The sequence below is a fragment of the Pseudorca crassidens genome, chromosome 11 (assembly GCF_039906515.1).
Source record: "Pseudorca crassidens isolate mPseCra1 chromosome 11, mPseCra1.hap1, whole genome shotgun sequence".
In the NCBI taxonomy this organism is placed as follows: domain Eukaryota; kingdom Metazoa; phylum Chordata; class Mammalia; order Artiodactyla; family Delphinidae; genus Pseudorca; species Pseudorca crassidens.
In genome coordinates, this window is record NC_090306.1 from 102,733,331 (window position 1) to 102,760,283 (window position 26,953).

The 26,953-nt window shown below is 52.9% G+C and overlaps 1 protein-coding gene across 3 annotated transcripts; it reads left to right on the forward strand.

Annotated features, from left to right (window-relative positions):
- The first annotated feature begins 116 nt into the window (after positions 1 to 116).
- GTSE1 (G2 and S-phase expressed 1) lies at positions 117 to 25,097 on the forward strand. Of its 3 annotated transcripts, XM_067698408.1 has the most exons (12): positions 134 to 170; positions 634 to 736; positions 7,118 to 7,175; positions 7,277 to 7,886; positions 10,794 to 10,964; positions 11,776 to 11,899; positions 13,495 to 13,869; positions 19,124 to 19,196; positions 21,617 to 21,847; positions 23,264 to 23,468; positions 23,917 to 24,129; positions 24,598 to 25,097. In XM_067698408.1, exons 2-12 carry the CDS (start codon positions 715 to 717, stop codon positions 24,679 to 24,681), a joined length of 2,166 nt encoding a protein of 721 aa, XP_067554509.1. In that variant the 5' UTR covers positions 134 to 170; positions 634 to 714; the 3' UTR covers positions 24,682 to 25,097. The 3 variants fall into 3 exon arrangements, with proteins under 3 accessions (XP_067554508.1, XP_067554509.1, XP_067554507.1); XM_067698407.1 differs by lacking the exons at positions 23,917 to 24,129; positions 24,598 to 25,097 and having other exon boundaries at positions 117 to 170; positions 637 to 736; positions 23,264 to 23,904; XM_067698406.1 differs by lacking the exons at positions 23,917 to 24,129; positions 24,598 to 25,097 and having other exon boundaries at positions 23,264 to 23,904.
- Positions 25,098 to 26,953: the final 1,856 nt, after the last annotated feature.

Here is a 26,953-nt window from a genome sequence, read left to right on the forward strand (position 1 = left end):
CAGTGCGCACGCGCGCCGCGCTCCTCTTCCTGACTCCGACTACAAACCCCAGGATGCACCGGGCGCCGCGGCCTTTCAAACCGGCCAATGAGCAGCCCGCAGCGCGTCCGCCGCGGCGCGTTTAAACCCGGGACGGAGGCGCGTCGGCCGGAGCGTCGCGGCAGCTCTGGGTGAGGGGCACCATCGGGGTGCTCAGGCGTGGCGGGCGGCTCGGGCCGGGGATCCCGGGGGACTCGGGCGCGGCAGGGGCTCGGCCGGGGGGCCGCGGGGTCCCCTTGCGCGGTGCGGCGAGGACGGGGTCGCCCTGGGGGCAAACCAAAGCCCTCAGCAGTCCAGCCCAGGAGTTCGGTTGTCCGGGTCTGGGTCCGGGGCGTTCAGGCCTCTCTCGGACGGCGCCGCCCCAGAGCTCCCGGCCCGGAGGCGTGCGAGCCCGGGGTGTGCGTCGCGGAGGGCCTCGGGCTGCGGCTCAGGTGGCCTCTACCGGCCTCCCCGTCCCTCCCTGACCCGCCGCGGCCGCCAGCCCCCTCTGCCTAGTCCGAGCTGCAGCGGCCCACGCTGCGGGGCTTCCCTGGGGCTGGAGGAACCCGGGGCCTGGGCTCTGACACCCGCTCACCTTCTTGCCTCTGGTCCCAGCAGTGACTTCTGACAGCCCTCGCCGCGCAAGGAAGGGACGGCAGCGACGTGCCTTCAGCCAGCCTGGCCCGAGAAGCGGGGATGGAGGTTCCCAAGAAGGATGGTACGTCCCTGTGACTACAGCGCTGTTGGTTCGGGGAGCTCAGGGAAGATGCAGGTCCTGCGAGAACTCCTTTATTTATTCACTGCTCATCCCGTGCTCTGCATCCGTTGAACTCCTGGTCCCTGTCTTCAAGGAGTTTGCATCCCTCTAACTTCTTTATTTTCCGCTTTTCTACATTCCCTTTACCCCCCAGGTTTAACTTCTGTCACAGCAGAGATTCTTGTCGGTTTTATTTACTGCAGTGTCCTCAGTGCCTGACACTTGATAGGCACTCGGATATCTGTGGAATTGGATTTGAGGTTGCCTTTTTTTTTTTTGCTTGTTGCTGGTTTGTGTTGGCTAAGACTTGTTCAGGATCTTGGCCACCACGTTAGTGAGTGAGCCTGGTCTGTAACTTTGCTGTCTTGTTCTGTTCCTGTCAGGTTTGAGTGTGGAGGTGACAGCAGACTCACAGAATGAGTTAAGGGCCACGCCCTCTTTTTCTGCTAAAGCGTGCTGACGTCCTTTATCGTTTGTTTTTCACAACACCCATGCGAGTAGACTGGGTCTCGCTGTATCCTTAACTACTCCATTCTGCAGAAACCATCCTAGAGGATGCCAGTCATCGGTGCTGCTTCATCGGATCTAGAACAGTATTTGCCGCTGCAGTCTTCTCCCCCTTCCTCTTCTATCCCCCCTTCCGAGGCCCTTCCACGTGCCTGCTGAATCCCCCGTTGCTGCTTCCTGAGGCCTTCAGCCCTCTGTCACCCTCCCTTCACATCCTTACTTTTTTGCCTGTCCATTAACTCACGTTCATCATCGACGTGCAGATAGGTCCCATTATCTGACTTGTCCCATATCCTCCGCTCCCTCTCCACTGCCGTGTGCCTCATTCAGAGCCAGACTTCAAGAATCTTCACTATTTTTTCACATCCTTCAACCTCTGCCAACCCCCTGTGCCCCGACACTCCACTCAAGCTGCCTTTATCCGTCGCTGAGGACATCCGTGTTGCCAAACCTGCTCTCATTTTTCTGTCCTCTCAGTAACCTTGGACCTTTTCTCCTTCCGGAAACTTTCCTTGCTTGGCTTCTGAGGCATCTTGGTTTTCCTCCTGCCTCCCTGGCTGGTGTACTTCCATCTCTTTGCAGACTTCTCTTCCTCTCTCCGGGACCTGGTCTGGGGTCTCTTTGTACTTCCCCGCACAGGTCCTCAGACAGTCCCACGGCTTTAAATCCATTCTCCTTTCTGGTGGTGCCCACATTTTGTCTTGAGCGCAGCCTCTCCTCTGAGCTCTGGCCTTGTGTGTTCACCTGCCCTTGTACTTGGCATCTTCACGTAAATGTCTCCCACCTCTTAACTCAGCAGGTACCTGGCTCCCACCCCATTCTTAGCAGGCTCTTTGTCTTTCTAATGGAAGTAAATTGCCTCTCCATTCACCCAGCTGTGAAAGTTGTGAAGCTGCCACATTCGTTCAATCATCAGTTATTGTCATTTCCACCACAGAGCTTGGATCCATCTACCTCTTTCCAGTTCCACCCAAATGCCACCACCTTGGTCTCAGCCATGTTAACTCACCTCCACCTACTTTTTTGTTTTTTTAATATTTATTCATAAGTATTTTATTTTATTTTATTCTTTAATATTTATTTATTTATTTGGTTGTGCTGGGTCTTAGTTGCGGCAGACAGGCTCCTTAGCTGCAGCTCACCAGCTTCTTGGTTGTGGCACATGGGCTCCTTAGTTGCAGCATGTGAACTCTTAGTTGCGGCATGTGGGATCTAGTTCCCTGACCAGGGATCAAACCAGGGCCCCCTGCACTGGGAGCGTGGAGTCTTAACTACTGTGCCACCAGGGAAGTCCCTACCTACTTGTATATTTTGCAGAGTGTGCACTGTAATTTCCAGTGTGTGCACTGTAATTTCAGTAGATACTACCTGCTTCTTTTCTGATACACTGTACACAGCCCCCAGGGTAACCTTTTAAACATAAAAGTTAGAGCATATCTCTCTTCTGCTTAAAACCCTTCAATAGCTCCTGTCCCACTTTGGATAAAGTAAAAGCCTGTCATGGCTTGGACGCTGTCCGGGATCTGATCCTACCTATGTTTCCACCTCCTCCTGCCACTGACCACTTCCTCAGAGGTGTCCCCACCTCCACGTTGGCCCCTCACCACACTGCCTTTCACTTAGTGTGCCCACTGGACACTGCACTCCCAGGGGAGCACATGGCCCGAGTTTGCAGAATGGACAAGGCAGCCAGCCCAGGTCACTCGGAGCCAGTCGCGGAGCCTGGCGTAGAAGGCTTTTCCCCTGACTCCCGGTCCGGGATTCCTTTCTCCACAGCAGACAGATGGAAGTCTGTAGCAGTGACCTGTAAAAATGACTTCCTAGGTTCAGACACGTAAAACGTGAAATGTATGTCTCCATCCCCTTTTTATCCCTCAGCTGCCCAGTTACCACCTCCAAAGGCCACTGATGTCATTGGTCTCCTGGGTGGTCCAGACCTAACTTGTGCAAGGCCAAGGCGGTATGTGTCATTCGAGTCCCCCTGTTCTATAGCAGATAGAGCTCTGTTCTGCATCTTGGTTTTTGCACCTAATTTATCTTGATGATCTTTGTATATCAATATATGAAGTGTTACTTTTTTTTTTTTTGAGCCTAAGTAGTGTTCCATTCCGCTGTGGGGCTGTGCTGTACTCCTGTCTGCTATCCGGGAACATTTAGTTTGTGTCTGGTGTCTTGCTGTAACAAATGCTGCTGCAATAAATAACATGGGGGGAATTCCCTGGCGGTCCAGTAGTTAGGACTCTGGCGCTCTCACTGCTGAGGGCCCGGGTTCAATCCCTGGTCGGGGAACTAAGATCTCACAAGCCGTGCAGCGCAGCCAAAAATAATAATAATAATAGGGGATACTTGGCAGCGGTAGACTTCTGGGTCAAAGTGTATGTGCATTTCTTACTTAGTAGATACTGCCAGGTTACCCTCTGTAGAGCTGTAGTAACTTACAGATCAACCTTTTTGATTTTTAACAGTCTTACAAATGAAAAGTGGAATCTCCGGAATCTCCGGATTTTTCATTACTCTTATTTTTGAGTGCGGCCGGACTTCTGGTCATATATTTAAGAACATGTCATTTTATCTCCCGTAAATTTCCTCTGTTCATATCCTTTGTCTGTTCTTCCGTTCTGCCTTAGTTGTTTCCTTACAGCACTGTTCACCAGTTGGCCCTTTGTGACGTGAGCTGCACGTGTTCTTTTCCCTGCTTGTTTCTTTTAACTTTGCTCATGGTGATTTCTGCCATGCAGAGATGTTAAATTATTAATATATTGGACTGTCAACTTCTTGTTTTATGGCTTCCAGTTTGGTATCATAGTTAGACCTCTGCACACCAGGTTATAAAGTGATTTCCCCATGGTTTCTTGTTCCCTTAGGGTTTCATTTTTTCAGTTAAGTCTTTGACTTATTTGGAATTTGTTCTGGTATGGTATGAGGTATGGATCAAACTTCAGATACATATATTTCCCCCCCAAAAAGGTTATCAAGTTTATCTCAATATCATTAATTGAATAATCTGCTTTCCCCTTTTATTTGATATGTTACCTTTATGATATACTAAGCTTTTTTTTATATCCATGTTGCATATTTCTTGTTAGGTTTGTTCTTAGGTGTTTTGCATTTCCTTGGTGCTACAGTAAATGAGGTCTTTTCTTCCACTGTATCTTCCGTTCTTTTTAGATGTAAAAGGTGTTGTTTGTTTGTTTGTTTTTTGTGGCTGTGCCGTGCAGCATGTGGGATCTTAGCTCCCCGACCAGGGATCAAACCCGTGCCGCCTGCATTGGGAGTGCGGAGTCTTAAACACTGGACCACCAGGGATGTCCTGAAAGCTGTTGATTGTTGTGTAATAATTTAGTCAGCCATGTGCTTTTATCCGTTTACAATTTATAATAGTTTTTAGTTGATTTTCTTGATTTTTCTTGTGTCTGTAATCATAGCATCTGGGCATTGTGGTAATTTTAACCTCCAAATTCTTTCCTTTGTCTAATCGTGTTGGTTAATGCATCCACAATAATGAAGAATTGTGACCGTAGATGGCCTTGCCACGCTGCCAGCGTTAAAGAAACTTCTTTAGTTTTCCATTAAGCCCGATGTGGGCTTGCTGGTTAATTTATGTGTAGATGGTAGTCAGTAGTGCTGTTCATCAGTATTTCTGCTTTTTTTTTTTTTTTTCCTCTTGGATACATGGTAGAATTGTACTTCCCTGCCCACTTCAAGTTGGATTTGCCTCAGATGTCCAGTGAAAGGGGAATGTTATGTGTCACTTGTAGGTCTTTTAGACCCAATGTGGAATTTGCCATTTCCCTTTCTTCTGCCATGAAGACCAGCAGCGCTTCCGATGGTGGAGGCTCCGTCAGCCTGGGTTCTGGAGTGAGGGGGACATGGCATGGGGCCCTGGCAGACAGTTTGAGTGAGAAATACAGCTTTGCTGCTATAAGCCACTTGAGATTTGGCGATTGTTTGTTACTTCAGCATAAGTTAATCTATCCTAACTGATAATATGTATTTGCTCCTGGCTTTAGGAGGAATGCTTCTGATGGTATCCCATTAAATCTAATTTTGGCTTTTGGGTTGAAATGGGTACTTCCTTATATGATAAAATATGTCTGTTACTTTCTTTGTAGTTCTTTTAAAGTCAACAATGTACGTTGCGTTTTGTCATGTGCCTTGTCAGTGTATGTGGAGGTGACCCTGGCTTCCCACTTAGGTCTAGTAATGTGACCATGCTACTAGACTGTGTGAAACTAAACTGTCCTGCAGTCCTGAGGTCCTGGCAGAACCTCGCTTGGTCATGATAGAGGCATCATCATCGACTCTTAATGTGCTGCTGGGTTCTGTTTGCAAATACGCCTATTTAGGACTTTTATGTTGACACAAGCCAAGTCCTTAGTTTTCTTTCTAGAGCAAACTTGGTAGGTTTTTGGTAAGGTTGTGCTTGCTTCACAGTTGCAGTCTGGAAGGCTTCTCTTTTCCTGTCCTTTGGAGCAGTATAAATGGTTTTGGAATGACGTATTCTTGAAAGGTTTGATAGAATCATCCTGCGAAACTGTCTAGGACTTGTGCTTTTTTGGGGAGAATGGCTCTTCAATAAGTTTCTCCAGTTATTTTGTGATAATTGAACTATTAAGATTTTTTTTTCTTTCTTTTGGAGTCAGGTTTGTAAATAAATCGATTTTAATCATTTAAATACAAAAAATATTCTATTTCCTAGAACATTATCTCTGTCAGCCAAGTTCTTAGGTTTATGTGCACAGAGTTGAGCAAACTAGCTTATGAATCTTTTAATCTCTTTATTTCTCTTTATTTCTTCTGTGCAATTGTGCTTTCTAGCTTTTCCTTGATTAGGTAGTTAGGATTAATTGAATTGACTAAGTAGGACCTAATTAGGCTATCAGTATATTTAAAAATTTTACGGTTTTGATAAGCATGGTGCATTGTTTATTAGGATCAAATAAAGTAAGATCTGTGAAGGTGGTATCTGAAGTTTATAGTATTGAAATAGCAGTTTATTGCATTTTGCTAAGTGTTTGCTGAGTCCGGGCCCTTAGCTGGACATTGGGGAGTCTGGGAGAGTTAGCAGGCGTTTGCTGTCCTGGAGGAGCTCACAGCCTGGTTGGTGAGAGACATTTACAGGATAGGGGTGCTAAGGCAGAGGTCTGGCCGGGGGCTGCAGGAGCCCTAGGGGAGGACAGGAGTGGAGTGGGGTGTGAAGCTGGAGGAGCGAGCGGCCGTCCCAGCCGAGGGACCCGCTGCCCCAGAGCCCGTGGTCTGTCAGTGGAGACTCGTGGACACGCAGGGCTGGGGAAGGCGCTGTGGTGGACAGGGCACGGGGAGCAGTTTTATCTGGGCGCTCAGGATGAGCTCCAAGGAGAGGCGACAGTCGACAGGTATGCATGGAGCCCTGCCGTGCGCTTGAGTAACGCTGAATTTGCTTCTGAAAGAGGACTAGGTGCACTCCGTAAATGGGGAATTTAATTCTAGGGGAGCTGAGGCAGCTGGTCTTCTGAAACTGTTCTATACCAGAAAACGACTTACCTAGTCTTGCAAAGCTATTCCAGTGACTCGGCGAATGCATTTTCGATTATATCTTTAAAATAAGGGCTGAAAAATAAGGACTTAGGCTTTGGAGGCAGCTCAGCAAACACAGAATGGCTGATGCTGCTTTTAAAAGGAAATGGAAAAAATAAGATAATCTAACGCCCCTTAAGAAAATGTGGCTATTAAAATAATGATGTCACACTTTTGGAAGTGAGATTTCAAACTAGTTTTGACAGCTGTAGAGACTATGGTGATGTTTTCTCGTTAGCAGCCCATCCCTAAAGTAACGACTGACTTTCTCCTCCCCAGATACTCTTCTTTTGGCTGATGAAAAGTTTGACTTTGATCTCTCATTGTCTTCTTCAAGGTAAACAAATGAGTTTTCTTCCCTGGCCTTTGTATAACCACGTTCAGTTAATCTTTCATTTAAATGCCCGTGTTATTAATAATCCTTTTCTGATAAAATAGTGCCAATGAAGATGATGAAGTCTTTCTTGGACCTGTTGGCCATAAAGAAAGATGTATTGCTGCCAGCTTAGAGTTAAATCATCAGATTCCGGAAGAGCCTCCTCTGCCAGCATCTTGGAGTCCTCTGACTGGGGAAAAGTTTGTGGAAGTTTATAAAGAAGCTCACTTACTGGCCTTACAGATACAAAGCAACAGCAAAGCCAAGGCGGCCCCAGCTGCCACGCCCAAAGGCCCCGGGAGCCAGGCAGTGGAAGGATTCATACAGGAATCAAAACTAAAAATACACCTCTTTGAGAGGGAAAATGAAGCGAAGAAAAGCCCCAAGTCACTGAAGAGGGAGACGTACCACCTGCCGGACAGCCCCTCCAGGGGACCGCCGCTCTGGGGCTCCCAGCCCCCCTCGGGTGCGGCCCTGCCGGCTGCTCCTGCGCAGGCGAGCCGCCCCCAGACGCCGGGGCCACCGCACGCCTCGTGCTCCTCTTTGCCAGTGGAGCCAGGCGCTGCTCACCCTCCGGACCAGGCTGGCGCTCAGAAAAAGGTCACCAGCAAACTGCTGCTGCCGCGAGCCTCGTCTCTTAGAGGAAAAAGCATTCCCTCGGCCCTGGAGAAGGTAGCCACGACCCCCAGCAGCACATTTATCTGGGGAGCCAGCCGCTGCCGTGCTTCTGAGCCCGCTTGGTTTGTGCCCTAGAACAGAAACTGTTGTGGGGAGGAACCTGGGAACGCAGCTGCTCTGAGGCTCCGAAGCGCAGGCGTGGGAAGTCCAGGAGCAGCAGTGCCAGTGGCGCGGGGAGCGGGGCTTGGAGCGCGTGGGCGGGGCTTGGGGCCCGTGGGCGGGGCTGCCTCGCTGCTGTGGTGACTTAAAAACACCTCCTGCTCAATTCTGTTTGAGATCTTGCCTTCTGTTTTGTTACAGCACTGGGCATTCCACCCGTTAGGGATTTTATGTGCGTTAACAAGCAACTTCTTCCAAAAATCCCCCCTCTGGGAATGGCCATTGGTCTCCCTCCTTAACCATGACTGAGTTTAGATTGTTCCCTCCCAGGCACGAGTGGATGCACTGCCTTGGGAGGGGGCAGTGGGGTGCGGCCAGCCATCCCTGGGAAGCGGGGGTCCCAGCGGCTCTTGTGGGAGGGCTCTGGGGCAGCAGAGGGTGGGTGTCAGATTACAGCCGCCTCCTGGGTTTGCCTCAGGGAGGAGCAGCTTGGAGCCTGCCCTGCGCCCTTTCCCTGTTCCGCTGCCCTCGGCAACAGGCTTCAGCTCTCCGAGCCAGTGAGAGAGGAATGATGCTTTGTGGGGTTGTTAGCAGGTTTAGGTCGATGCAGAACACCCAGCAAGGGCCTAGAAAATCGCTTCCCTCTACGAGCACATCTCCGGAACCACACGACTCCCTACTATCAGAACCCAGCATTGAACCAAGCTGAAAGTGGGTCTGGCATGCAGAGCCCTGCACCAACGGGGGCGTGCGACCATTGCTTCCCCAGGGCTGAGACTGCTCCTTTAATCATGCAAACTCCTCTTCCTGGAAATCATTTGGATGTAAACTTCTAAAATGATGTTTCTAGAATGAAAGCAACCTGGTTCTGTGTGTAACACGTGGACTCAGGACAGGGAGTTGGGGTATAATTTTGCTTCTTCTGGGTCCTTTTATTTTCCTGGTCCTAAGTAGTGCTCTATTGCCAGAGAGCTGAGTTTTTGGTCAGTGAGGTGTTAGTTGGACCCCTAGGCAGCGTTTGAGCTCACTTGGGCACCCCCATCACTCCCCACATTGTTTCTGTGGGGAGAGTCATTCACATCCAGAGTGACTCACTGACACGGGTCACCCCTGTGAGGATCGCCTCTAGACACAGCTGGACCACTTGATTGTACTATTTAGAAGTGTCTTTGCAAGGCAGCTGCTAGGATGGCCGTAGTTAGGAGAAAAAACAACAAGTGTTGGTGAGGATGTACGTCGCTCATGGGACTGTGCAGTGGTGCAGCCACTGTGGAAACAGTTTGGCTTGGCAGTTCCTGGAAAAGTTAAACATAGAGTTATCACATGACCCAGCAATTTCCACACTTTGGCATATTCTCTAGAAAATTGAAAACGTATGTCCACGCAAAAACCTGTGTAGCAATGTTCATAGCAGCAGCATTCATAATAACCCAAAATCAGTACCAACCCAGATGCCCATCAGCTGATGAACGGATAAGGGAAATGTGGTCTCTCCGTACGTGGAATATTTTTAGCCATGAAGAAAGGGAGGACTTACACATGCTACATACAGATGACCCTGGGGAACTAGGTCAGTGAAAGAAGCCAGACGCAGAAGGTCCCATGTCGTATGATCTCATGTACAGGAAGTGACCGTAATAGGCAGGTCATGTTCTAGAGACAGTATATCTGTGGTTGTCTGGGCTGGGAGGTTGGAGGAATGCGCAGTGACCGCTAATGGTCACGAGTTTCTTTTAGGAGCAACAAGAATGACCTAAAGTTACATTGTAAGTGGTTGCACAGCACAGAGTATAAAAACTACAGAAATGCACACTTTAAAATGGTGAATTTTATGTTACGGGAAGTGTGTCTCAATTTTAAAAATGGTGTAAAGGAAAGAGAAAGTTCCTGCTTTATGAGCTGCTTTTGCTTCTTATGAAGTCTTCGTGTGAGGGGTTACTTATGTAAGCGTGGATTTGTTCCATGAATGCCCTTGTACCTGAATGTCAGGAATTTGTTCTCTGTTGGACTCTGCTCAGTCCTAGATGAAGATTTATTGCAGTTAAGCAGCCCCTCTGGTGGAGGGCATGACCATTTAATGAATGATTCCGTTCTGTACAGCATTTTAAACTTTATGTAACTGGAACCAGTTTCCTCATTATCACCCTTAAATATGAATCCTGACTGAGGAGGCGCTCTAGAAGAGCTCCTCCTGTTAATGGTCTGTCTTGGTATTATTTCGCCCTGTGTTCAGTGAGGAAGCCAGCTCCATCACCATCCTGTCTGGTAATTTGGCGGAGGAAGTGAACCGCCATATTCCTTTCCATCCAGGTGATGAATTTTATTTATTATTTTATTATTATTCTTTTGGCTGCGTTGGGTCTTAGTTGCTGCGCGCAGGCTTTCTTTAGTTGCGGCGAGCAGGGGCTACTCTTGGTTGCAGTGCGTGGGCTTCTCACTGCAGTGGCTTCTCTTGTTGCGGAGCACGGGCTCTAGGCACGCGGGCTTCAGTAGTTGTGGCACGAGGGCTCAGTAGTTGTGGCTCGCGGGCTCTAGAGCGCAGGCTCAGTAGTTGTGGCGCATGGGCTTAGTTGCTCCACGGCATGTGGGATCTTCCCGGACCAGGGCTTGAACCCGTGTCCCCGGCATTAGCAGGCGGATTCTTAGCCACCGCGCCACCAGGGAAGCCCCATCCAGGTGATGAACTGAGGACCATGTGTTGGGAGATGGATGGTGGCTGCAGTTGCTCTAACTGAAGCCTTCGTGTATCTGTACATTGTGAAAGACTAAGTAGTTCTCACGTTTCAATTTACAATTTTTCAGCCCATGAAAGAGAAACCAGCTGGTCCTTCCAGGATGAAAATCCTAAATGAAAAGGATTCCCACAGCAGCGTGCCCCCTGACAAGCCATGTGCCGCCCGGGACATCGCTAGCTTGCCAGCTGGTGGAAACCACGTGGTCCAAGGCAAGCGGTCGCTCCCTGTTCCAAACAAGGTGGGTTGGCCAGTGCCGAGGGGGGCTTTGGCCTGTGGTCGAAGGGAATAAGGGGACGCTTTGTATACAGGGGACGTGTCTTTTTTTTTTTTTTCAGGCCGCGCCATGCGGCATGTGGGATCTTAGTTCCCCGACCAGGGATTGAACCCAGGCCCCCTGCAGTGGGAGCGCAGAGTCTTATCCTCTGGACCGCCAGGGAAGTCCCCCACGTGGGATGCGTCTTGATTAAAATCAAGGTTAGGGAGGTTGAAAATAGGTTAGGGAGGTTGAAAATAAGACCCGGTTGAAGACAGGAGAGGCAGCTTGGCGAGATGCAGGGCACACAGGCCTGGCATGCGTGAGGGGCCGGCCTCTGCCCCCGGGGAGCCGAAGGGACTGAGGGACGCCAGCCTCTCTGAGCACAGGGTCTCCCTCACTGCGTCCGTGCACCGCGGGGGTGGAACGTCGGTGCTCTGAAAACTGCAGCCCCTCACAGGCATGGGCACTACCGTCCACATCTTCGCTGTTTATTTTCCAGCGTTGAGCTGTGTGTGCTTGTGAAAAGTGCCACGTCACTGGTGGTACTCGTTAAGGCTGCCCAGTGCTGGGCCTTGCAGCTGTTGACTCCGTAGGCCAGGGTCCAGGCCCCAGATCTGCCGTAAGCAGGCTGCCAGGCGTTCCTCATGCAGGGCTTTGGTGGCCACTCCGTGGGAAGTACTGCTCGACCTTTTTCTTCCTTAAATTCAAGACAATTTGTAAACTATTAAAAGCCATTTAAAAACCCCACTTTTGCAGTAATAAGCCATGGGTAGTAACGAAGTCTTTGTTTTAGTTTGGGCTGAAGAAAACCATGTTAAAGCCACCTGGATGTGCTGGCAGTCTTGCAAGAAAGTCCTCCTCAGGGTCCGTCTCGGGAGTGAGTGCCAGCGTGTGTGCTTCTCCAGCGGCTGGCAAAGGTAAGGCCGGCCCTGAGCGCTGTCCATTCCTGCCAGACTTGTCACAGAACCACTTAGCAGAAGGTTCTGGAAGGCTTGCTGTGGTCTGGGGCAGGGGAGACTGTTGGGGTCCCTGTCCTCCTCCGAGGGGCATTCCTCTGATGGGCAGTCCTGGTTCAGGGTAGGGTAAGCAGTCACAAAGTGGGCACGCTCTCCTGGTGCCAGCGGACCTGGAAGGACGCTGAGGCCGGCCTCAGTCATGTGATTAGACACAGATGTTTTTAAAGTAGGGCTGTTCCAGGTAGTCTAGGGCACAGGACCCCTGTAACTCCGGTGTGTGTATTTAAGTCTGTACTCCCAAACCTGTTTAAATTCAAGCTCCTTTTTAATCTTTGCAAGCCAAGGGTGCCATCTAGCGGTAGGGGAGAAACCCTAGGAGGCTACGGGGAGAGGCACTGGACTTCCTGCTCTTTAGGACGAAGCTCTCTTCAGATTATAGTGGCTGTGTAGACTCTGACCATAGGCAGCATGGTGTGCATTTTGTATACAAAATGTGAAAAGTCTAAACTCCTGGATGAGACTCATCTGATTTGGAATCCTGTTAGTTGGTGGTTAAGAGAACTTAAGTTGTTCCTGTATCTTTACAAACTGAGGGGATGGCACCTCCCTGGCGGTGTCCTTGTGGGCCTTAGAAGAACCACGTAAAGTCTCATTCCTGTGTCTCGCATGTGGCATGTGTTCAGTGAAAAAAAGTTCCATTACATTAGGTGCTGTGAGGTCTGTTTTGCTGTAACGGTTCTGGGCATCAGCACCATTTTTGTTTACGATTTCTGGTCCTGCCTCTGGGAAAGGTTGAGACGGATTGAGGGGAGGCTTCTGGTGAGTGTATATTTCTCTGTTGTGCGTAGCAGAATCACCAGGCTCAGATTCCACAGTGTGATGGGGAGAGCACTGTGAAACTGTTAACACGGTGTAACGTGAGCTGTGGCTTCAGTCATTCTCTTAAATTTCTCTTAAGAACCTTTTACCAGATTGAGCTCTGTGTTGTGTATACTGGCAGCTGAGTATTTTCACCCTAGTTTATCTACTATGCTGATTTAAGTAACGCTCATAATTGATATGACCTAACTTCCTTGTAATTTAAAGGAACCGACCAGTAAGGACTGTCTTCTCTTCATGTTTCCTCCCCACCTCCCTGGCTGGCCAGGTGGGGCATGTGTCTAGATCATCCATTTTCACCTGTTCAGCTAGGGTAGTTTTCTGCTGTCGACGTAATCAATGAAGATAGGAGAGCTTGAACTTACGTATCCTTATATGCATCTTGGTAATCGTGTCCAGAATTGGCGCCTGAGACTACATTCAGCTAAGCCACGAGCAGTCTGGGTTGTCCCGTGTTTGAGGATGTTGCCTGATGGACGTACAGAATATTGTTCATATGTCATATTTTTTTAATATGGAAATCACCATGATAGAAATAAGTAATTTTCCTCATTTGAAAATATTCTAAGGTAGGTTAGCATATCTTGTGTGTGTGTGTGTCAGAGAGAGAAATAACTTCATAATTTAAAAGTAACATCGGCTTGAGCGATAACCAGATTTTGTGTCTCCTCTTCCAGCGAAGCCAAGGGACCGTCCAAGCATTCCTGCGGACAGTTCCCAGTCCAACACCAGCCAGTCGGGCAGAACGGGACTTGTCCTGCCACGGCTGTGTCTGCAGCCGGGCCCTGCAGGCGTGTCCTACAGGCAGAGCCAGAGGCCCGGAGTTGCTGAGTCGACAGCGGAGCAGCCCAGGGCGCCCACCAGAGCAGCTCTCACCCAACCCCAGAGTCCAGGACAGGGAGGCCCCGGGCTGAACTCTCATCTCAGTTTGTCACAGTCTTCTCAGATGAATAAGACTGGGAGTACAAGAAGGCGCGATTCCTGTCTGAATTCCAAGGCGAAGGTTATGCCCACCGCTACAAATCAGTTTAAAATTCCCGAGTGTTCTACTGGTAAGTAATAGATGAACTTTAATGTGTTTTTATTTTTTTATTTTTATTTATTTTTTAATGTGTTTTAAAAATATTGAACGAATTATATTTAAAATTTAAAAAATTGTTGGTTTTGGTGATGGTGGTTTCTTTGCTTTCGTTTTACTTAAAGCACTTTATATATGTCTTCTAATTTTCTTTGTGTTGGATAATTCAGTGAACTTCTTACCTTGTATTATATTGCTGCCCTGTATGTAACATGTCATTGTCGCATGGCTGCTCTTAAGATTTTCTCCTGTTATTTCCAGCGTGTCGATTATTAGGTATTTTCAATGGTTTTCTTTGTGTTTATCCTGCTTGGGGGTTCTTGAGCTACTTTGATCTGTGGGTTGATATTTTTAATCACATCTGAAAAAAATGTGTCCGTTATTCCTTCAAGTATTTTTTCTTGCTTCCCCTCATTTCCTGGCACTCTAGTTACCTGCGTGGTAGGCCTCTGTATGTTGTCGTTTAGGTCACCGAAGCTTTGTTTTCCCCGCACCACCCCAGCCTCTTGTCTTGTGGTTCAGTTCTGATAGTTTCTACCGTCTCGTCCCCATGTGTACACAGCTTTTTCTGCAGTGTGTCTAATCTGCCCTTGAGCCCGTCCAGTTAAATTTTCATTTCTGACATTATAGTTTCCTCATTTTTGTCCTCATGGTCTTTATGTTTTCCTTTGAATTCTTGAACATATAATGGTTGTTCTAAAGTCTGTTTCTTCTAATTCCATCTTCCCCATCATTTTGGGTCTGTTTCGGGGCTTCTTTTAGAGCTTTGATGGGGCAGGTCTTGGCCTTTACTCTTGGGATAGTTTAGCCCTGCAATTAATGTGTGGCCTTTCTGAGCCTCTCCTGAGTGTGCTGTGTCCACGAGGTGTCCACTCTGGCCAGTTGGTGTGTTTCGCAGCCCTGCGTGATGCTGGCAGTGTTCCTAGTGGTGGTTCTTGTCTCTTTGGGAGTCCTGCCCCATGTGCGTGCTGCTGCTCTCTATGCAGTGAGGACTCGGGGTCCCTCTCAGGTTTCTAGAGCTCCTTCTCTCTCTGTAGCTCCCTCCTCTCTAGTACTCTGCCCCCCAGTTCCAGCCTCCTTGGGCTCTCCCCACCTGCCCCGGCATCCTGGCAGCGCTACCAGGCGGAAAGCCCTGCATGGTGTCTGGCAAGTAGTAGGCGGGGCGTTTGGTCAAGGTGAATTAATCTGATAAATGTGTATAATGCAAGGAGTTGCATGGAGCTGATGAAGGGGGAGCACAGCTCTGGCCTCCTCTCTCAAACACATGCCTTCTAGTGGCTTGAATGTTTTGAAGTTGTCAGCTTCACTGGCCAGTACAGGTGGCCTTTAACACGTGACAACCTCACTTGAGTTACTGCTTATGTAAGAATGAGCCGTTCTTTGGAGTGTTGTCCAGTGCTGGACACTCTTTTAGGTATAAGGGATGTAATGGTAAGACAGATATCCTACTCGTGGAACGTACATATTAAGAGTAAAAGATAAGAAATGTCAAATAAGTATACTTTCAGATCATAAGTGAATAAAAGAGGATGGGGAAGAATTTAGATAGAGGGGTTCTTTAAGCTTAGATGGCCAGTGCAGGCTCCCTCAAGAGGTGACACTGAGCTGAGATCTGAACCATGAGGAGAAGGCAGCCATTAGAAGAGCCAGAGGGAGAACGGTCCAGGCGGGAAACGGCAAGTGCAAAGGTCCTGAGGCAGAAAGATGCTGGACGAGTTCTGAAAACAGAACGAAGGCTGGAGTGGTAGGGATGTGTGGTTAAGTTAGGGTTAGGTTCTGCTACAAGCCCAGAATAGCATTGGTTTTCATCAAGATAGATGTTTAGTTCCCTCTCACTTGAAAGTCTACGTAAATTTTCCAGAGCTGCTATGGCTCTCGTTGTGTTGGGGTCTGGGCCTCTTCCATCTTGTTTTGCCATGGTTAGCTTCTCTTCCTCATCATCTAGTATGGCTGCACCAGCTCCAGCCCTCACACCTACCAGCAGGAAAGGTGAAATAGGTGAAGAAGAGCAAAGCCCTACCTTCCAAGGATACTTACTGGAAGTTGCACATGCCACTTCCTTCTGTGGAAGTCATTGCTCAGGACTTAGTCACGTGACCACACTTACCTGCAGGCGATGCTAAGGTATGGGGTCTTTCCTACACTCAGCTAAAATGTCTTTCTAAGAAGAGGGGAGCAGATACTGATCAAAACCAGCAACGTCAGCCCCGTTAGTGAGCGAGGAGAAGGGTAAGAAGAGACGGAGACGGAGAGGCAGTCAGAGGCCAGCTTGCCTGGGCCGTGCGTGGAGGTGGCCGTCGGCATACCCGTGCGAGAGCGGGTGCCTGCGAGGGTCTGAGCAGGGAGGAGCATGACCTTCGACAGATCCCTCAGCAGAGGGAGAGATAGGCCCTGTGGCCAGAGTGGGAGCAGGGAGGACCATGCCCATGCCTGGCTGGGGTCCAGATGAGAGATCGCGGAGGTGGTGACAGCAAAGGTGAGAAGGGCTCCGACCTGGGGACGCTCTGGGAGACCAGGAGGCAATGTGGCCTTGGGGACTCAGAGTGACCCCGAGGCTTTGGCAGGAGCGCCGTGGTGATGGAGGGCCGGAGGGAGAGCAGCTCGGGGTGGAGACTAGCTGTCCAGTGTGGACCTGTGGAGTCTGCAGTGCCCGCGGGCTCCGTGGGCCGGGTGTGAGCTTGGACCTCAGAGGAGCAGCCTCAGCTGCAGGTGAAGTTTAGCTTTCCGCCGCGGAGAGCCTGGTGTGTTTGCAGACACGGACGCCCTGACAGATGGGGCCTTCGGGGCAGCCCCTGGCGCAGGGCCCGTGGACTGCGTTCAGCAGCGTTTGCTTCCTCTTCCCAAACGCCCGCAGCCCGACACGCCTCTGGCCGAGGTGCTGCCGCTACCTGGCTGCTGACTGGTCCCCCACCGCCCGGCTGTCAGCCGTGTGGAGCCACAGGACTCCTGCCCTCCGCTGCCCAGGCGGGGCCCTCAGCCCTCGGCCCTTCTGACATCTGCACGCTCGCTGCGCAAGGCTGTTTCTGTTGCTTCGCAACATCAGGTCCATAGCGGGCACACCTTTCGTTATTCGTCCTGGGCCGAGTGGTTCCACGAAGTCTGCCCGCAAGGCTGCGGGTGCGACCCTGCTGTCGAGCACATGCAGCTCTGCCCGTGCGGTGGCCGCTCACTCTGGCTGCCGCGTGACCCTGGCTGTCATCACAGAGGAGCCATGGGGACGGTGTGAACAGAGCCTGCAGCAGAGCCTTTAGGGTACAACTCTCTGAAAACACTCTTGGTTCTGAGTGTCATTTACCGTGACTGCTTCCAGGAACCACACGAGGGACGGAGACCCGGGGGGACCGGCAGGCGTCTCTGTGGATCAGAAGCTACTTGGAGGGAAGAGCACCTGCAGCTCCGGGAGGAAGTAATTTCCAGGCCCTTCAGACTCGGGCCCTGGACTAAGCCTTGGTTGACTGGGGTATAATAAAGGCACTTTAATAATCTAAAATTCCACAAAAATAGTTGCCCTCCTGTGCACTCTCTGGAAGCTCCTGAAGAGTCTTCCACTAAGATGAGGGAGGAAACAGGAAAGAAGAAGTTATGGGGCCTGAAAAGGGGGAACCCAACACAGGAGGCGGTGAGAGTGAGGGGCGCAGCCCGGTCTGGGAGAGAGACCTCCAGGAAACGTGTGGGCTTGGAGCCCAAGAGGCAGCCGCGTGGAAACGCTCCCAGAGACAGAGGTTGCAGGACATTCCGTCACAGGGCAGTTCTGTTTGTTTGTTTTTTCCTTTTCTAAAAAATATTTATTTGTTTTGGCTGCGCCGGGTCTTAGTTGTGGCACGCGGGATCTTCGGTGTGCCGTGTGGACTTCTTAGTTGTGCCATGCGTGCAGGATCTAGTCCCCCAACCAGGGATCGAACCCGGGTCCCCTGCATTGGGAGTGAGGAGTCTTACCCTCTGGGCCACCGGGGAAGTCCCTGGAGGCAGTTCTTACGAACTCGAGGTATGGGATGGATGGGCACTGCGAGAAGATGGGCTGTGTACTCCGTTAGACTCAGTTGTCAAAACGGAAACCCTGGAGGGCAGGCGGCCGCATGGATCGGGGCCGTGAGACTGTGAGGGAGCTGGGATCATATCATGACATCTCAAGGTTTTGAAAAACGAGGAAGTAGCAGGATATGTAATTTAGAGATGGAAGGTAAACACCTCAGGAAACAGGCAAGGTGGAAATAGGGTAGGTGTGGCTGGAGGCTGCCATTTTGAATCTCTTCGTTTTTTTTTTTTTTTGGTGTGTGGGTCACTTTGATCTGATCAACGTTTGAAAAGAACAGGAGGTGGAAGATGAGGATAAGCACATACAGGCAGCTCTTTTGAGAAGATTTGCCGTGAAGAGGCACAGAGACGTGGATCGGGGGCAGAGAGGGAGGACGGGGCGAGGGGGCAGGTGCAGGTTGGTTTGAGATGGGGGGCCGGGGGGGAGGTACCCGTAGGAGCAGGGCCTGGGCCTCTCCTGCCTCCTTGGAAACCCGGGCCACCTTCCCCTTTGGGGCTGGGGTCGGCCTCTGCCCTTGGCTTCCAAAACACAGCAGGGTGCTGCCAGGGGACCTGGCACCTGCGGCTTTGGGGGCCCCCGGGTGAGTCTGGGACTTGGTCCCCGTGGATGACGGCCCGGGGCTCAGTCCTCTGAGCCCGCTGGTCGTTGCCTTGTGACCAGATGAGATCACACACGCAGAAATGCTCATCAACCGCCAGACGGCACATAAATAACGTCACGTCTTAAGATGACCTCGTGCCCTCCCGGTTCCCGAGAGCCGAGGCGGTGGCGGGCTCTGTGGGGCCCGCCTGGACCCCCCCGTGTTGGCGCCGCTTCTGCAGGCGGGGCTCACGGGGAGACCCGACAGGGTCGTGTGCTGAGTGCCGCCTCGTCCCTCGGGCCACTCTGTCCCCGTCTGGGGATTAGCCAGGCTGAGGGCAGTGGAGGGACCAGGACTCTTCCTCCTCTGCACCCGCTGGTTGGGCACCACAGCCCTGCCTGGTGGGTCCCCGGGGAGGGAGGATATGTCCCTTCCCACACGCCAGGGCCGGAAGGTTTTCCCTCCGGCTTGTCTGGCCTTCATCTACTTTACGTGCCGTCTTCGCTGCATCTTGGGAACACGGGACACTTAGAGGAGGACTGCCTGTTTGGTGAAGGCAGATGCGTCACCTGCCCCGCATCTGACTGACCGTCACTTCCCTTCTCGTCTCAGGTGAACCCCTGGACGGTGCGACACCAAAGTCCTGTCGGGCGCAGAGGCCGCAGTCGTGCACGTCGGTGGGGAGGTACTGAGTCGGTCTGCTTCCTCTTTTTTTTTTTTTTAACTTCTTTATTGGAGTGTAATTGCTTTACAATGCTGTGTTAGTTTCTGCTGTATAACAAAGTGAATCAGCTACACGTATACATATGGCCCCATATCCCCTCCCTCTTGCGTCTCCCTCCCTCCCTCCCTCCCTATCCCACCCCTTGCAAAGGACCAAGCTGATCTCCCTGTGCTATGCAGCTGCTTCCCACTGGCTGTCTATTTTACATCTGGTAGTGTATATGTGTCCGTGCCACTCTTTTCTTACGAGAACAAACTGAGGCCCCTGCTAACTTCTGAACCCACAGCCTGGCTTCACGTGCCTGGCCTGAGCCTGGTCTCCTGGAGCCGCCCTCGTGTCCCTCGTGGTGACGGCGGCCCCAGACTCGCCTCCGGAGCTGGGAGTGCCAGTCCTCAGGCTGAACCTGCAGTTCTCCAGCCAGACCGCCCAGCCCCCCATGGAGGTTCCAATCAGTGGTCTGGGGTGGAGCCCTGGGCCTGCAGGGTCTCCCAGGTGACTCGTGTGCACCCCATTTGAAGACCACTGGCCTGGCTCAGCCACTCAGACTCCGGTTTGAGTCCCAGTGCTGCCACTGTGTGGTCTAGATCTAGTGCAGGTTACCGTTCTGACTGCGTTTCCCCATCTGTCCAGCGGGGATGGAACCAAGCACAGCACAGCAGTGCCGTAAACAGTAAGAAAACACGTGTGCGCACGTGTGCCTGCCTGGGAGTCATTCACACGAAGGGCAGCCCCTCCCCTGACTGCTTTCCTGCTGCCACCTTTACTGCCACCTGCTGAGGTGGGTGGGCTGCTCCCCCACACGTCTGGCCCTCTGGTGACCGGGCCCCGGCCCAGCTCTGAGTGCTGTCACAGTGGAGGGACCCTGGCCCAGTGCAGCTCAGTCCTGGGCCCATCAGCTGGGGGTGGGGCAAAAGTGAGGTCACTGGGGCTTCCCTGGTGGCGCAGTGGTTGAGAGTCCGCCTGACAATGCAGGGGACACGGGTTCGTGCCGCGGTCCGGGAAGATCCCACATGCCGTGGAGCGGCCGGAGCCTGTGCTCCGCAACGGGAGAGGCCACAACAGTGAGAGGCCCGCGTACCGCAAAAAGAAAAAAAAAAAAAAAAAAAGTGAGGTCACTGGCCCACAGGAGCACTGTTCCCAAGGCTGGGGTCCCGGCACCAGCACGTGGCCAGGGTGGGAGCGCTGCTTCAGACCTTGCTGGGGTGCGGCGGGCAGGACAAGCGCCGGAGCAGGGCCCTAACCCCGGGTCCGCCCCAGCCCAGCCTGGGCCGTCCGCCACTCTGCGCGGCTCCGGGCCTTCATTTCCTTGTATGTGAACTTGGGGGGCACTTCCTGGGCTTGGGCCAGACGCTTCCCTTACAGTATCAGCCACACTGAGCCGCCTTCCCGCCACGCACAGCGGCTCAGAGCAAGACCCAGACCTGATGGCCACTGGTGGCCTTGATTCACCTCTCTGTGCCTCGGTCTTCTCGCCTGTACAACAGGGACACAGTTCCTACCTGCCAGGGCTACTGTGAAGCTTACATTTGTTTAAATCTGTCTTTATTTTCACTGGAGTTCGTGGTGGAGCTGCCAGTGCTCAGCAGTGACGGGCGTGGGGCAGGTCCCAGAAGTCTGCAGGGCGCGGCAGCTTGCTTACAGCACCTCCTGCCCCCGCTCCTGCAGTGACTGTCTCTCAGGGGATGTTAGTCTGCGTTTAGACTCTCCTTGAGCATGCGGACTGTCCTTGGTGGGTGATACGTGTGCCATCTGGCCTCCCATGGGCTCCGCGTGGGCGGGAGGCCCTTGACTTTATTTTATTTAATAAGATAACAGTTTACTTTACTCGGCCTCTCTCCTTTATCAACAACCAAACAAACTGACAGTGAGGCAGGATGCGCTAGCAGGTGAAGCCGCAGGTATCGCCAGGGTGGGAAGGAGAGATGCGTGGGAAACAGGCATCCGGTGCCCCGAGTCACTCACCTGTGTTCACACCTGATTCAGGGGCCTTAGACCCAGGAGCAGGTGCACACAGGGAGAGTGCTTGTCAGCTCGCGTGCCCGGCCGGGCCCGCCCTGGGTCTGGACTTCCTTGTGGAAATACTTAGCGCCAGCAAGAGGTGACTTTGAGATCCCTATGAGCTCCCATGGAGAGCATTTCATGGTACCACCCATGATGTGCAGCCACACTGGATCAGAACCTCAGATGGGCCCACTGAGGACCCGAAGCCCATGCCAGGGCTCCCGGGGGGGTCGGTGGCCACACCCCCTGCTCAGAGGACAGGGCTCTAATGGGCTTCGCTGGCCTGAATCTTCCACATTGAAACCACGGACTTTCTACTGCGTTAGTGCATGGCTGAATTGTTAGATTTTTTGTTCTGCTTAAGACTTTCGTGTTTCTAGGGTTGCTCACAGCACTCCTGCTAGATGGTCCTCAGCATCGCAGAGCCTTGAAAACAGCGTGAGGACCCCTGTGAGCAGGGGGCGCAGGTCAGCCCTGCCCACGCCTGCCAGCCGTCGACTCTCCAGCCTGCCCCTGGCGACCCCTAAAACTGTGCCCAGGGCTCTGGCTTCTCCCCTGCGTGTGTCTGCTCGGCGACTTTCTTCTGAGCCCCAGAAAAAGTCTGCAGTGAGGTAAGAGTTAAAGGCTGCAAAAGTCTGTGTCAGATTCATAAGACCTCAAGCGCTCATGTGCTGGGAAATCACGGTCGGGAAGCAGCCGGACTGGTTCATCACCGCTTCTCGGCAGCGTGGGGGAGCCTGGCCGCACTGCACGCCCTCCCATTGGTGGGTCTCTGCGGGGAAGGCAGGCCACCTGCTCCTTGGTTGTGTTTCTCTCCTGACGTCACATCCCGGGTCCAGGCCGGGGGCCTGAGCAGGCGGGGAGGATGCCTGGACCTCGTTACACCCTTGGGGGAGACCAGAGTCTCCCACAGGGAGGAGCCCTGGGGCAGAGCTGCGCACTCAGGAGCTGTCCTTGTGGCCGGGTTCCAGGGAGAGCCCCCAGCCTTGCCCTTGAGGGTTTCAGTCAGGGTGGCCACACTCAGGCTTCCTGGGAAAAGGTGCTGCCCACCCGCCTCTGCCCTGTCTCCCACTCGCTGGCCCTGGTCCTGCTTCGTCTGTGCAGGAGACTGAACGGGCACAGGGCGGCATCAGGCCTCGATTCTCTCCTGTGGCAGAGCGTTGGGAAAGGCTGGGGGCGCTAGTGCACAGATCTGCCAGCAGTGGGTGTCGGGCATGTACATGTCTGTTTAGTTCTGTGAGGACACGGAAGACTAGAAAAAGAAAGTGCTGGGCTGTGTGTCACGTGGGGGAGAAGGGACGCCAGACAGTAAGACACAGGCCCATCGTGTGGCCAGTCACAGTGCTCTGTTCATATGCGTTGTAGGTTTGCAGGCGTCAGCAGAGGGAAAAATTCTTTCAAATTATTATGAAGCCTTTAAAATATTAAAAAGAAAAGACGCTGTATTAATTTACGGAAACTGCTGCTTTCCTCCTGTAATTCGGTTCCGAGTCATCGGGTGTCTGAGGCCCACCAGGCGGCAGACTCTGTCCTGGGCCTGGAGACGCGGCGGGAAGTGGCGGCCCGGCCGGGTCTCCCTGCACCGTCTAACAGGAAACACAGACACCAGGGCAGCATATCTGCAGGGTGACAGGTGGATGGGGACGGCCCCGCCGCAGAGTGTGTAACCAGGGCATTCAGACCTGTCCGCGGGCCCAGGCCTTCCAAGGAGGTGGCATCCCGGGCGGGAGGGTGGACGTGGCCGCAGCGCGTGGACAGAGGCGGGATGCCCGCACGTGGTCCTCGCTTGTTCCTCCTCTTTAATACCTTATGGAAAAAGGCATCACATAGGCACGTGGGATCCAGACTGGTAGCTGGCGCTGAGAGGGACCTCGGAGACCGTGCAGTCGTCCTGCAGGAGCAGGAACCAGAGCTGGCTGCTTCTCACGGGACGACGCTTCTCCAAAAACAGTCTCCCCGAGCCACAGCCAAACAAACGAGCGTCGCCCGGAAGTGTCCTGATGAGATGCCCTCTTTCCCTCCCGCAGAACTGCGCCAGTGAGAGAGGGTGACAGCAGGGCTGCCGCCGGGCCCTCAGGCTGGTCCCCGGATGGGAGCTTTCCTCCTGCATCTGCTGTGCCACAGGCACTTAACTTTTCTCCAGAAAAGAGTGATTTCATGTTTTCAAAAAGTGTCACCACAGATGTAGCACTGCACGAAGCACAGCCACCTGAAGCTACAACACCCAGTGAGGTGAGAGAAGCAGATAGCGTTGACTTGTGCTGTCCTGGGCTCCCCCCGGGTGACCGCGAAATGTCACCTGTGACCCCGGCTCCTCTGCTGCCAGCTGCACCGAAGGGAACGGGTCAGGACCTCCCACCTCTGGAGGAGACCAAAGCTGCGTCTCCCCTGTTTCCGACCGTGGAGATGGCCAGGTTTCAAAGGGTGGGAGACGGGAAGCGGGGCAGCAGGGAGTGGGTGAGCGGGAGGTCCAGCGTTGGCCCCTGGCAGGAGGGAGCGGACGGGCTGGAGGGCCGTCGGTGCCCACCGCAGCCCCTCCCCCCACCAGGGCCCAGCCCAGCCCTCCTTCCTTGGGTTTCCAAACTGTCAGTCACGTGGGACCTAAGCAGAGCCCACTTGTCTTCCCAAGATGGTTGACAGAAGATGCTAGGATCGCCTTTCAGCCTTGTTTCTTGCCTAGGCTCTCCTCGTGGATGTCAAACTGGATCAGCTTAGCGTCACCCTGCGGGCTGCAGCCACACCCCTGGGCGACCTCCCGCTCATCGACTTCTGCAAGACGCCGGAGGCAAGCGTGGCTTTGGGGTCTGGAAGCGGGCCCCTGGTCGACCTCCTGACAAACACCCCAGACGCCGACAGGAGGGCTGTGGCCAAGCCCTGCCACGAGGTGGGACAGGTGAGGTGTGGCAGGGGCCTCGCTGGCTTCGGCCTTGGGTGGTCTCAGTTGGGTCTCCTCTTCCCCCAGGCACGTCCCGGTGACCCTGGAGAGTGGCCACTGGGGCTCCTGAGGGCGACGTGGCTTGGCTCGCCTCACCGTTAGCGGTGTGAGCACACAGTTCGCCAAGTCGCGAGCAGGAAGCCACCCGGGAGCCCTCCCAGGGCCAGGGCCCCCGGGTGCTTCACGTGTGCCGCGCGAGCAGAAACGGCTGAGGAACTTGGTGTCTTCTCCCTCCAGCTGCTTACACACGATGGCCAAGGTGCCTTTCCACTGGGCCTGAGCCAGGTTCACTGAGCAGCTGGGTGCCGAGCCGCGGGGAGCTGGCCGCAGGCAGCCTGGTCTTCAGGGGACCAGTCCTTCGGGGTCTGCGGGCCGGGAAGGGGCGGCACGGACGCTGCGTTCACCTCTGTGGCTTCTCTCCTGCAGCTCATAGACTTGGCTTCCCCTCTGATCCTGCTGAGCCCCGAGGCTGACAAGGAAAACGTGGAGTCACCACTTCTCAAGTTCTGAGCGGAATGAAATCCTTTGCGTTTCACTCAAAGTTACAACAGTCAGTCCTAAAGTGGTTTTCCACCCTCAGAAATAAATTTTACGAGGAATTGTATTGGAAAACTTGAAACACAAAACAGAACCCTGAGTAAAGCTGCCGTGCCTGGAGCGGGGCCGTGGGGTTGGGGGGTGTTTGGCCACCTGAGGTCACTACCGGCCAACGGCCTCCGTCCTCACGGCCTCCGTCCTCACGGCCCCCGTCCTCACGGCCCCGCTCACACGCTGGGAGCAGAGCCACAGTCGCTCCAGGTGAAGAATTTGTTTTGAACCTTTTGTATGTAAAATAGCAAGTGACTATTTTTAAAATTAAGTTTGTATGAAAAGTTAAACAGTCTAGATTAAGTTAAATTGTAAAATAAATGAAATGTATTAAAGCCTGTCCTGATGTTTAAGATTATCCTGATTTTCAAACATGCATAGCGATTGTTGTTACTAATCAGCAGGCACAATTTATATTATCCAGACTTGCTTTCTACAAAAGTGATTTTCAAAATTTAGTGTGAAGAAAAATTGGTTAAATGCAGACCCCAGGCCCCAACCCTCAGGTCCGGGGAAGGCCTGGTAATCTGCACTTTCACTGGGCACCCAGGTGATTCCAATGAGATGGGCCAGAGACCACACCTTAAGGGGAAGCTGCTCTAGGGAGGTGGGGTGCGGGATGGAGAGGGAAGCGTGGGAGAGGAGGGGCTTATCTGATACCAAGGTGACAGGAGATGTACAAGGGACGGTCCCCTCGGGTGCGCGCAGCAGGAGGGCGGCAGGGTCACTGGAAGGCTTACTCCCTGCCTGGAGCTGTTCTAACTTACATTTGTTAAAAACTAGCTGGCCTGAAAGCCACTAATCCGTATAGATCATTTCTCACAGTCTTAATTCAGTGGCTTCACAGCACACAGTAGAAAAGCTGCTGATTGGACCTGCTTTGGGGGCTCCCATCCAGTGTTCCCAGCACGAAACCAGGGAACTCTGTCTCCAGAGGGCTGTGCTTGCACTTTCTCTGGTGAATGTCGTGAAGGCAAATCATCATTTGGAACGGCGACTCCCGTGGTATCAAGAGTAGAAAAGAGCGCACCGTGGGTGGCACCGCCACACCTGTAGAGAGGGCGTCACAGGTAAAGGCGGGAATGCTTGGAAGTCAGAGTTCATAACTGGAGTCGTCCCTGGTAAACTAGCGGTTAGACTCTTGGAACAGGGCCCTCGCCCTGGGAACACTCCCTGGCCAGCTGGAGAGCCCAGAGGAGTCACGGCCGTCCACTCCTTCCCTCTTGTCTCCACTCCGGTGGGCAGTGTGGAATTCTAGAATCCACCACAGGGGTCCTCAGCTGTCTGACCCGGCCCCCCATTTCACAGGGGAAAACCCCAAATCTGGAATTCATTCAACACACATTTATGGAGAATCTCCAGTGCACAGGCTGCACTTCTAACGGGGGTCACAGTGGGTGCGAAGCTCACGCATCAGTCTTCTGGGGGCGTGACGGTGGGTGGGAGAGAGGGACCAAATGGGCTCCGGCCATCCCACCCACAGCTGGGGTCGAGCTGGGCCTTTGGCCCCGCCTGCTCCCTGGCTCTTCTCATCCCGTGCCCCCCCTCCCCCAGGCTCCTTGGGAACAGCCAAGCTCTCCTGGGGGCCGTGGTGCCTTGTCCAATCTACAAGTGTCCCCAGGCAGGACAGACGTAACCTGACCTGAAGTCTCTTCAAACAGATGGGAGGAGGCCCCCCAGAGCACGCGCTGGATAAAGCGGTACCTGCCACCCCGTGTGTCACCCCCTTCCCTTCCTGTCTGGGTTTCTGTCTGGCTGCTCGGGTCTGACAAAGCTCTTTTCCTCTCTGGCTCCTGGCCCCTAAGTCCACCACTGGAAGGGAGACCAAGGTGCTTCCAGAGCCCAGGGAGGGGCTGGCCACTTCTTCTGTACAGCAGTGTCAATGGCCACCAGAGGGCCACCCTCCTGGGTTTAGAGGTCCAACTTCAGGAGATTTTCACCACATTTCATTAATTTCCCGGTGCAAATGCTTTCACGTTTCACAGCTCTGCCATCCACACATCTGACTTGCTATTGGCAGACAGCACTTGGGATGTCATAGTCATTTACATGGCTGGTCCATCATGGACCTGGATTATGCACAGTGATTAAAGACCTGGAGCTACCAGGCAGCTAAAACACCGCACATTTAACTGAGAAGGAGCAGAAGAGAAGTTGCCGATGTGTCAGGTTTCAGCCACTTTGGAGGTGGGTA

Coding starts and splice junctions, on each gene's coding strand:
- GTSE1 (XM_067698407.1), top strand. CDS start 715: ATGGAGGTTCCCAAGAAGGATG. Junction 737..7,117: donor GGAGGTTCCCAAGAAGGATG/GTACGTCCCTGT, acceptor TCTCCTCCCCAG/ATACTCTTCTTTTGGCTGAT. Junction 11,900..13,494: donor TTCTCCAGCGGCTGGCAAAG/GTAAGGCCGGCC, acceptor CTCCTCTTCCAG/CGAAGCCAAGGGACCGTCCA.